This window comes from Artemia sp. Qi Xiang Cuo, chromosome 1 (assembly GCF_049724085.1).
Source record: "Artemia sp. Qi Xiang Cuo chromosome 1, ASM4972408v1, whole genome shotgun sequence".
In the NCBI taxonomy this organism is placed as follows: Eukaryota; Metazoa; Arthropoda; class Branchiopoda; order Anostraca; family Artemiidae; genus Artemia; species Artemia sp. Qi Xiang Cuo.
Window position 1 is genome coordinate 18,163,081 of NC_142794.1, and position 12,037 is coordinate 18,175,117.

The window sequence follows — 12,037 nt, forward strand, 5'->3', positions numbered from 1 at the left end:
ATGTTTTAGTGCATTATAAATATTCAAAAAAAATTTTCAACTGAAAGTAAGGAGAAACACTAAAACCTAAAATGAACCACAATGATTACGTATATTAGGGGGGGTCCCTCCTCCTCAACACCTCGCCTTTCACGCTAAGTTCAAATTTTGTTCCAATTCTTTAAAAATGACCCCTGAATCAAAAAGGTCGCTTAATTAGAATAAATAGCTCTTTTGAAAGCAATAAACAAACTTTAGCCTGAAGAGTGAGGTATTGACGAAGGGGCGAACCCCTCATATACGAAATAATTTCTGTTCTTTTTAAGTTTTAAAGTTGCTCCTTACTTTCAGTTGAAAAACTTTCAACTGAAAGTTTTATTTATTGAAACTAGTTTCTAGTTTAAATTTTAGTTTAAAATTTAGTTTCTTATCGTTTTTAAATAGTGCTGGGAAATCTGACACCACAAACAGAGAAAATTTCTCTTCCACCATTAAAATTTCGTCCTTGGCGAGATCCTACCCCGTAACTCCCTACCCCCACTCATCAAACGACCCAAAAAAAAAAAAGAACAAGTCTGTAAACTCACCAAAAACCAAATCGATATGCAAACAAAGGGCAAAGCTCAAAACTTGCAGTCCTCCTCCCGGGCATGTGAGGGATTAAATCATCCTCAAAGACATAGTTATTAGATTTTTTTTGAATAAATATGGCAATTTGAAACTTTTAATCCGATGAATCTGGGAAAAAAAGATCCTTGGATGGGGGCTTAGTTTCCGTCCAAATCCTTAGATCAATTAATAAGAATACTTAAGATTTCAATTTCCATTTGAATGAGAAAACTGTCAGTATTCTAGTACATTTTGGTTAATACAGTCACCCCTGAAAAAAAAAACAAATAAACACACTAATTACCCGTGAGAGATTCTTAACCATCGCAATACCTTTACGCTAATACCTCTTCGCAAAAAAATTCGCAAATCTCGTAAACTAAAGAAGTAATTACATCACTGTTGTTAGCTCCATCATTAATCTCCAATAATGTAAATGCACCACTCATTTTTTTCCTCTACTAATCTCCTTTCAAATAATAACTATTCTCTTTTAATACAAGTCTATTACTAATATTAAGTGTAAAGAAAACTATTACTCTTGTGGAACTCAATTCTCATTTAACTCAGCGCCCCTGCAACTGAACCTCCCTTGTAACTGAACACCTGTATAACCGAACCCCTTGGGTAACTGTAGCCCCTGTAACTGAACCCACGTGCAACTCAACCCCCCGTGCAACTCATCCCCCGCAAAACACTTCAGCTATTTCTTTTGAAATTGACAATAATTTTCAATCGTTACTTATGTATTATACAGACCACATCGGCGAGGTAAAGCTAGGTCAAGTCACAATGTCATTCTATCGTTACTTTTCAATTAAGCTATTGAATAACTTCTAGCAATGTCTCTTGTAAGCGTCAAATCTATTAAGTATCTGAGCATGTTCTTTGTATTGTTGATGTAAGCACCCCATTCTTTAATTACCCGTGAGGCATTCTTAACCATCGAAATACCTTGACACTAATACCTCTTTGCAAAAATTTCGCAAATCTCGTAAACTAAAGAAGCAATTACATCACTGCTCGTAGATCCATCATTAATCTCCAATAATATAAATGCACCAGTAATTTTTTTCCTCTACTAATATCCTTCCAAATAAAAACTCTTTTCTTTTAATTCAATTCTCTTAATAATATGAATTGTAAAGAAAACTATTCCTTTAAGTTTTTTTTTTTAGAAAACCGACCAATCATTTGAAACTTGAATATATACAAAAAATAATTGGCATCTAAAAAGATACACCGGTTTTTCCGACACGGATTTAACCTAAAAAAAAACTTGTATATCATGAAATAGAAATTCAGTTAATTGTGTCAGAAAAAACTTGAACCAGAACAGATTATACCCAACCTGTCTGGTACGGGCGCGTACGCAAAATATATAGCTTCAAGCAAATTCCATATGATATCTCAAATTACTATAGCTTCTACAGAAATGATACCTCTTTGCAAATGACCCTGGTAACCCAATTGCTTGAAAACCTACACACATATCTATGCCTCAGGCGTAAGTTTGAATGTAAGTTTTCAAGTGCCTATGGCCTTACTACTGGCAATATCTTATTGGATAAGTCTAACTACCTCCCTACACCGCTTCCCCCATTTGAAGCTCCTGCTTTATCGTTAAGATAGATTAGTCTTTGTTCTCTTATAAGGATAAGTTTTATTACCTGAAAGTAAGGAGCGACATTAAAACTTAAAACGGACAGAAATCATTCCGTATTTGAAAGGGGCTATCCCCTCCTCAACGCCTCGCTCTTTGCGCTAAACTTGTTTATTGTTTTAAAAAATAAAGTTGTGTGGCAGAGTCAAACTTTAGCGTAAAGAGCGAGGCTTTTAGGAGGGGACAGCCCCTTTCATATACGGAATAATTTCTGTTCGTTTTAAGTTTTAATGTCGCTCCTTACTTTCAGTTTAAAAAAACTAGTTTTTTTTAATTTAATTTCTGAAACTTTTTGAATTAACGCAGCTTTGATTTTGGCTCACCGTAGATGAATAATTAAAACGAAATTTGCATATTAATTTTACGTTTTCTGGCTAAATGGCTTCTTCGAAATTTTGTTCTGACGTAACTTACGAATTAACTTACGTAACGAACTTCTATATTCGTATGTTTTTATTAAGTATATTAGGGAGTTTGTCCTCTAGTCATTAATTCGCTCTTTACGCTAAAGTTTGAATTTTGTTCGAATCAAAAACCTCTCAATCACAAAGGCCGTTTAAATAAAATAGATCGCTGTTTTGAAAGTACTAAAAAAAACTTTAGCGAAAAGGGCGAGGTATTGAGTAAGGGGCGAACCCTCTCATATACGTAATATTTTTTGTTCGTCTTAAGTTTTGATATTGCTACTTACTGTCAGTTGAAAAAACTTTTTTTTTTTATTTAATTTCTGATCGTTTTTTAAATAATGCTGGGAAATCCGGCACCCTCTACATAGAAACGTCCCTTCCTCCATGGAAAGATCCTAAACTGTAACCTCCCTCTTCTGACCCCCCCCCCCAGAAAAAAAATCCGTCCTGAAACGTCTGTATACTTCCCATTAACCAATACTATATGTAAACAATGGGCAAAGTTCATAACTTCCAGCCCTTCCCCCGGGAACTTTTGGGGATTAAGTCATCCTCAAAGACATATTTATTAGATTTTCGACTATGCTGAACAAAATGGCTATCTCTAAAATTTTGATTGGGTGACTTCGGGAAAAAAATGAGTGTGGGAGGGGGCAAAGTTGCCCTCCAATTTTTTGGTCACTTAAAAAGTGCACTAGAACCTGTAATTTCCGTTCGGATGAGCCCTCTCAAGATATTCTAGGACTACTGGATCGATACGATCACCCCAGGGAAAAAAAACAAATAAATACTCATCTGTGATCATTCTTCTGGCAAAAAATACAAACGTTCATATTTTTGCTAGCAGAGGCTTGAAACTTCAATAGTAGGGTTCTCTGTTACGCTGAATTTTATAGTGTGATTTTCATTAAAGTTATATGACATTTAGGGGTTGTTTCCTCCTTTTTTCGAAAATAAGGCAAATTTTCTCAGGCGCGTAACTTTTGATGGGTAATAATAATTAGCATAATAATCTGATTGTATTGATGTATCTATGGGTATACAAATTCCGGTTTTTAGAGTTTCGGTTACTATTGACCCGGTTCGCTCCTTACTTACAGTTCGTTACCACGAACTGTTTGATTATAAAAAATTACTTTAATTTCTCTTCGTTTTTAATATGACATTTAAAAGTCAAGAATTTACCTCTAGAAACTTTATTTTTGCATAGTTCAGTCCCCATACTTGGAATAACTGTTTTCAGTCTCATATCTTGTTTTGCTGATAGGTTTAAAAAGTCGAGGTGGGGGCCGTGTTACCCTTAAAGCTGTTTGGAAGAAGGTGTAGCCTTCTTCCAAGGAGCTTTCTCTGCACAATTCAAAATGATGCAGTTCACACAATTCTTCTGAAGTTTATTAATTAGCACTTAGAACTGGAATATAGTATGTTCAGAATTTGCTCCTTTGGTACTTGTGCATTATATCTCACCCACCGCTATACACGAAAGCAGTCAAGTTTGGTTAATGCTAATGAAATAAAATAGGATGAAAATATAAAAATTTTCAAACAAATTTGGGCAATATATTTGCACATTAAGGGGGGGGGGTAAAGCATAGCAAATAGTAACTACGTAACCTAATCTAGGTACCTTCCCCCCTCCCCCCGGAACCCCAAAAAACAACACTTTAAATATTGTAAACGCAATAAGAAATCACGCTTTGCGATCCATTTATATAGCAAATACCCGTTTGTCTGGTTTCCTGTAGTATTTCCTTGTACAGTATATAGCGGTGGGTGAGATATAATGCACAAATACCGCTCCTTTTTATACGAAAGGGATCCTAAATTTTTGAATATACTTTAAAGTTTTTTGGTATCTTAAAGTTCGTTGAGATAAAATTTGGATGTGAATTTTTATCCAAAGTTCCTTTTATTTAATTTCTAAGTTTTTTACCTTTATTTAAATATCAATATTAAGGAACTACGAACTTCCAATAACTTTTTTATGTTATGAATTACTGCAAAATTTACTGAAACGAACTATATTTTTTCAAATTATATTTTTTCTCTATTACGTTTTCATGCTAAAAAATTAATGCTTGTAGACTTTCTCTTCTTCTGCTTAGATTATTTGGGAACGATAAGGCATAACCTGCGTGCAATTCCAAACCCAGCAGTTGCTGAGATCGAACTCCACTTGCAATAACGCCAACAGAGATGAATCCCGCTGTGGTACCCCAAGATACCATGGACCATTTTATCTCTATTAAACATATTTTAATTACTTTTTTTAGAAAAAAAACATGATTGTTCATGGATCATGGCATTAGTGCTCTCTTGAAAGCATTGTGTGTATGAAAACTTTCTATCGAAGAGCTACCACTATCGGGTTGTGAAACCTTCTTCCTACAGATATTATTTTAGATGGTAGAAGGTTGCAGCACTGGACTCTATAGTCCAAACCGGTGGTGTTAATCTCCGTTTCATGGCCCTTCAGCCAGAAAATGCAATGGGGGTTGGGGTTCAACCATCCCTTGCTTTCGCAGACCCTTCCTTTTATCTTCCCCAGATTTCTCCATGAACCCATTTAGGTCTGGGTGGATTCAGGCTGAGCTTAGAGAGTCACGCCACTCACCCCCGTTCCAAACCAAATAATCAGCAACACCTGGACCAGTGTTGCCAATTGCCGACGCCTAAAGAGTGCAAATGAAGGCCAAAAAGATTGATTTTTGCTCAAAAAGAGTGCATTTCAGACGAAAAAAGTGCAAGTCGGCAACCCTGTTCATGACGAATATGTCAACTACTGACGTTTAAAGCGAATGAAAACTGACACCCAAAAGAGTGATTTCACTCTTCCGCATCCCCTCTGAGGTAAAAAAGAGTGTATTTCACACAAAAAGTGTGCAAGTTGGCAATCCTGACCAGGACTCAAACCGCTGCCTTTGCAGACACAGGAGTGCAAGTGTAACGCACTAAACCCTCGGCTAGTAAAACTTTTATTATTTTAGATGAGCCAAATGTAACTTGAAAGCAATTCTATTCCGGATTTTTACTCGTTTTTAGTGAAGTATAGTTCTAAATTAGTCTAGTTGTTTTATTTAAGAGATTATTCAGTTTTTATAATTATTTAAAGAATAATATCCTTGTTTTAAATTAACGCCTAATTATTTTACATAACATATATATATTTGTATTTATTTTAATAGGTTTTTTTTTCTAGGTTGCTGGTTCGGGCCAAATATTTGAAAATTTTGCGCTTAGAGAAAAACCAGGATCTGACATACAGAGACATATGTGTTTTATTGAAAGGAATATGTCAGTGGAAACTTCCCCTTGAACAGCTGTCACTCTCCGGATGCGAAAATCTATTTCCATTTTCGTTGTTTTCTGAACCCCCAGACGGGAGGAATCCACTTTCCTCAATTATGGATGAAGGACTCAGGGCTATGTTTGAACTTATTGAAAAACTATATGGAATTGAGTCTTTTGTGCGATTTGAGTTTACTCTGCATCCGAAAGTTCCAGAGTCCTGGGCAGGTTTTATTAAAGGAATGTGGATTGCTGCTAAAGGCAACCAAGGTCGAGTAACGCAAGGCGAGAGAAGTCGTGTTATTATGGCATGTCTTAAACCATAAGTTATACGGAATTTGTCAACTATTAGCATGTATTTTCTTATTTTTGAAGGTTTTCTAATAAAAAGAGTAATTCTAATTCAATATTAGAGCTGTTCATGGTGCCGAACCTCTCCCTTCCCCCCCCCAAAAAAAAAAAATTAAAAGAGGAACTTACTTCAAAGATAAATGGTTTAGATGGGAAAAAAAAATTAATAGTTATGACTCATTGCCAAATTGAAATCTTGAAAAGTATGTTCAAAACGAACCGTAAACTGTCGATTTAAAAAATGATTTTTGGGGGTGTTTTTTTTTCAAAAAAATATATCACAAAAAAAAATGATTTATATTTAATCTTAAACTTTTAGAAGTGACAAAAAACAAGGCCAAGTAACTTGGCTGTTTTTTTCTTATTTTTGTAGGTTTTCTAATAAAATATGAATAAATATTATTCTAATTTGATTTTAGGCCTACCATGGTCCCAAACCTCTCTTCTCCTAGGAACAAACTGTGAAGTCCAATACCGTGTCCTTTACCTTTATTTAATGAATAGACTTTTTTTTAACCATTATATGTTCCCGCTTTGATATATATTCTTTTTTTTACCATATTCCCTTTCAAAAATCTACTCAGTTATTTTATGCATATAACTTCCCTTCTATATGTAAATTTACATAGCTCATTTTCAATATACTATGAGTACTATAACTTGGAAAAGTATTCCAAAAGTAATAGTAATAATTGCAACTTGCAACCCGTGAGGGAAGATATGATGACGTGTCTTTTCTTTTAATTATCTACGACATTATAATACTGTGTTTGTTCCAAAATAAGACTTTAAATTTAAGAATCCAAAGATACCGACGCAGGATATCTTGCTTTGTATCGCAAACACAAAGAGTAGTACAGGTCATTATTACATTTTTCATTAATGTAAATGTCAATTTACGTAAATGCCAAATAATGACATTTGTAAATGTTTCGAGATCGTATTTTTCGAAATCGGGGGGGGGATAATTACCTCCTTATGACCGCTTAAAAAATATGGTTTCTAAAAGTGAAAATTCAGCTTTTTTTACACACTCACTAGACTTTTAAAAGCTACAACAGAAGTTTTCGTATTTTTAAGGTAAACGATATTATTGAGAAATTTGAAATTGTGTTTTTTTTTATAAATTGAAGTAAAGATCCTAAAATAATTGATGATGATGGAATGAGGGGCTCATCCAAGCTAACCTATAAAGTGTGATGACGGCATTTTGGGTCAACTTTACAAAAAAACAATCAAATTAAAAAAGTTACACTTGGCCACATTACATATTGATTATGCATTGGTTATCTCTTTTATCATTTTAGCTCCATGACCACCAAGCTGAATGGTACCGCCTTATTTCGATTCTCTTGTTGGTATATACACTAACATACTGGCAGATACACTAACTTCGCTAAAATTTGATTCCTTTTATTTTGAAATTTTCGTTTTATATTTAAAAATTGTATAAATTTTATCCTAATAAAGTGTCTTCATTACGGATATATTCTCCAATATCTGCTTGATGGAAACAAATAATCGCCATTGGGTCTGTGTGTCTGCACTCAGCTGTTGATTTGGCTGCCACTCCAAAACCCTAAAATTAAAAAATTTAAAAATTAAAAAGAAATCGGCTTAAATAGTATTTTATCCGATAAGCAATGCTTCTAATGATGTTAGGGCGATACAATACCTTAAAGCAGTGGTTCTCAAACTTATTTAGACACTGTATCCCTTTTTACCCTCAAAACGTTTTAGGTACCCCTTCTCAGTTACCGGTACTAAGTAAACTATAGCTAAATATATATATATATATATATATATATATATATATATATATATATATATATATATATATATATATATATATATATATAAAATCGTCAGTCCTAGAGTTCGACGGTTGTTTTATTTTTTGTTGGCCAGCCGCGTACCCCCTATATATTTTTGCGTACCCCCAAGGGGTACGCGTACCATAGTTTGAGAACCACTGCCTTAAAGGATCAACCTATCTTGTTCATTATTAACTTTTTTAGCTGGCTAGCCAAACTACTTAGAACTGATTGGGTGGTCCTGCCATGAGTTGTAGAGCTTGGATAAGAGATGCGAATAAACGACAGATAACTAAAAAAAAAATTTAACTTCTCCCGTTTTGTACCGGAAATAGACATTCCGTTTTAAAGAAATTTACGTTGTCTGAAATCATTAATGCCAAATTATATTTATTTTTAATTCAGGAAAGGGCAAACCCTAAAGATATTCTAACACACATGCTGGGAAAACGCTAAAGATTAGTCAAAGGAAATATCATCTGAGCAATATGGAAGGTTTTGGAGTTTTCTGTGGCAGGGGCGGATGTAGAGAAAAATATTGGGGGGGGGGGGCAATGTGACAAAGGTGCCAATAATTGACCAAATTTATTCTAAAAAAAGAGTAAAATAAAGAAAAAACAAGGAATGAGGGTTCCAGAAAAAATCTTGGGGGGAGCAGGGTCCCCCTCCCCACCCTGGATCCGCCAATGCTCTGTGGTGCTACCCGCTTTGATTGATTAGCTTGCCGACAAAAGGAACGCAGAATTTCATTATCTTTTAGCTTTCGGATATCTTTTATATTTAGTTTTTGGAATTCCCTGTGGTTTTACCCGCTTTTATTGATAAGCTTGCCGACAATAGGGACGTGAAATTTCAATAGTTTTTAAATGAAATTTGATAGTCAAACCACAAATTCTCAATAGCTCTAAAAGAGGGCTAGTCACCTGGGAAAATTCGTTAATGGGCCGATTACTTTTGTGACGGTCACCCGATACTGGGGCTCGTAAAATGATTTAAGGATCTGCATGGCCTTAACTGCAGTGAATCTTCAAAAATCAATAATGTTTTATCAAATTAATCTAGGAGAGAATTCCGCAATTAATTTTACATTTATAGCATATATTCACCTTTGTCTAGCAAAAACTCAGTTTTATTGTGTTTTTTTTAAGGGGCTTACTTCGCTCGGACAAGATTGTAAGCAGCTTGGGGCTTCGGCTCTGGCGAATGAGCCTTGACATATCTCACAAACGGGCAACATAGTTTTAATGTGAATTTTTCTTTCTACTCATCAGTCCATGTTTCTCATGTTGAAGCATTTTCATAGATGGTTTAATAAACATTTTTAAAGGTGAACATAAATTGCATTTTGTGCCTTTCTATTTCTGTTGAGTAACAAGCACTCTCAGCGGCGCTAGTGGTTTTTAATCTCTATCAAACCCGAACAATTCATGAGGAAGGATTTATGTTTTTAATACGTTTTACTTTATTTACATGAACATGAATCGATAAATTTGACATACAAGTAAACAAATTAGTAATAATCTTTTAAACAGTGAACTCTATTCTGGACTGTTTCGACTGATGTTGTTTTATTTAATGCTCAGCTTCTGTTCCTTTCAAAAATTTAAAAGATTTGGTTTCCAATGAAACAAAGTTTTTTCTACATTCCTAGTTTATGTTTATCTTGTATCAAAGCCCATGAGATTTCTCTCCGATCCGTTTTCCATACTTTTGGCCTCCTCTCAATTTCCATTATGCCTCTTTTTAATGCCTCATATTAATGATATTAATGCCTAATGATATTGATATTAATCATATTAATGATATTAATGATAATAATGCCTCATTTTAGTCGAGTAATTTTTTATTGTCATTTAAAGAATTTTTGTTGTGGTAGCTGAGTGGATTGATGCTATACTTAGCAATACATGGCCCATGGATTGATCCCCGCTGTCGCAAGGTTATGCAACAGGATTTTTACTATTCCTGAAAAAAAGACCATGCAACTGAAACATCGATTCAACGACATATACGCCAGTAATGGCTCCGGAGGATCTTTATCCTTATCACTCTTTCAGTTCAAATAATAAGAAAGTAATTATTTCATTATCACTTAATACTTACCTAATTAATATTACTTAATTAGGTAATACTTAATTATTACTTCAATTACAGAGCTAGGGTTAAGCTCATATAGGATCCATTCTATCTCTGAATTTGTTATTATAACAAATAGAAAAATAAAGAATAAAGTTAATAAAATATAAAATACAACAAAAAAACTGAACCTAAAAACTTAAATAAATAAATTTACAATAAAAATGTATAAAAAAAGCCTTTTATCTTATCAATTCAATTGTTTTTATATTAGCTCGTGTTACTTTATCTGATGCAAATCTTCTCATTTCATTCCTCGTTAGTTAAAATATATTTAACAGTAGCAGCAGAACTTTTAAAGTTAAAAGATTTTTTTTCATTATCTAAACGCACCACGGACTGATTGTTTCAATTGGATAATTCAGTTAACAGAAATGTTAACTGAATGTTTCCACTTTTCTTACTTTCATAAATAAAAAAAATTATCAAAACTTTAAGGAATAAATATCAGTGCATGTCAATTAAACTGACAATCCACGGTCATTTGTTTTTTCGCTTTTTTTTCAGTAAAGCACAAGTTATGTTCTGGTCTTGAGAAGGCATTGGAGTTATCAGCCCTACTCAAGTTCATTTTTGCTCGTTTTGAGTTTGACTCGGCCATTTATTGTAATTTCTGTTCGTTTGGAGTTTTATTTATTTATTGATTGTGATTTGTGGTAGTTTTACGCTTGGAAGATTATTTTACTTTATTTCTTCTGATTCTTGGCTTAATGGAGCTCTTTAATTTTCTTTGAAAAAATTGTTTTGTGGAAAAAGTTTTTCACATTAATCGAAATAAACGATTAGACATCCCTAGTTTTTTTTTCAACCAATTATGTACAATCATGTTCGAATTGCCAATCATGAAAGCCAATCATAGACCATTAAAACAAATGATTCGGTAGGCATAATGAAAAATAAAGGGCTGAAAAATAGACTAATAGCTGCAACTTACCAAAGGTAAATCTGCCATGTTATAGACAACTACCCCTTGATATTGTGAAGTATTCTCAGTAATTCTTCCCAGGCCAGACTTCATTATGTGATTTCCATAAAGAAATTGCTGCTCTACTGATGGCTTCACCCAGATTTTATACTGCAAAAGAAAAAATGAGTAGGAACTTTGAAAAAACAATGGCTTGAAGCTACAGCATCCTATATTTTTTTGTGCCTGGGATTTACTTTACTTCGTGAGTTATCTTAATCCAAGTCGTTCTCGTCCTTTCCGGCATTGCAGGTTTCCTCTATTTGTTATGCTCTCATCAAAACACAAAGATCACTCAGTTTGCAACTCTGATATTCTGCCTTTTCCATCACCAACATAAATTTACTTCCGGCAGCTGCATATGGCTGGCCCACATCACCGCCTTCTCTGGCTGTTTAATGTTGTTTAATTGTATATGGTTAATAATTTTGTTGTTATGGTTTTAAGTCATGGCTATGTTCTGCATTTGATTTTTTTTTACTGTTTTCTTTCATTACCTCTTTATCTTAATGCATTATCTCCAATTTCTAAGCAGTTTAAAAAAAGGAAATAGAAAAGTTACTACATCCAGCCATGTGGCGTTTTAGTTTCATAAACCTTTATATTACGTCGTCCAGTTTCAAATGATCACAAAATTACTTCCGTTATATTTCTTTCACTGCACAATATGTCACTTATTTAATAGTGTTTTCAAAAATATATTAGAATATATATTATAAATGATTTTTTTCGCCTTACAATAGCCCATCTGATCTAGTGTTTACATTCTTTCAAAATGAAAGAATACAAAAGACATCTTATCAAACAACTAATTTCAGCTTGGCTT

At 33.9% G+C, this 12,037-nt stretch overlaps 2 protein-coding genes across 3 annotated transcripts in view; one reads left to right on the forward strand and one right to left on the reverse strand.

Annotated features, from left to right (window-relative positions):
* Positions 1–7,592, forward strand: part of LOC148956066 (tonsoku-like protein) — a 252,279-nt gene extending 244,687 nt beyond the window's left edge. For both annotated transcript variants that reach the window (XM_089092042.1, XM_089092127.1), the window contains one exon: positions 5,858–7,592. In XM_089092042.1, the coding sequence (XP_088948168.1) occupies positions 5,858–6,272 (415 nt within the window). In that variant the 3' untranslated portion in view covers positions 6,273–7,592. The remainder of the gene's footprint in view (positions 1–5,857) is intronic.
* An 81-nt stretch (positions 7,593–7,673) lies between these two features.
* Positions 7,674–12,037, reverse strand: part of LOC148956070 (60S ribosome subunit biogenesis protein NIP7 homolog) — a 34,089-nt gene continuing 29,725 nt past the window's right edge. Inside the window, exons 3-4 of the mRNA XM_089092252.1 lie at positions 11,182–11,322; positions 7,674–7,876 (exon numbers count right to left, since the gene is read on the reverse strand). Of these exons, the coding sequence (XP_088948378.1) occupies positions 7,754–7,876; positions 11,182–11,322 (264 nt within the window). The 3' untranslated portion in view covers positions 7,674–7,753. The remainder of the gene's footprint in view (positions 7,877–11,181; positions 11,323–12,037) is intronic.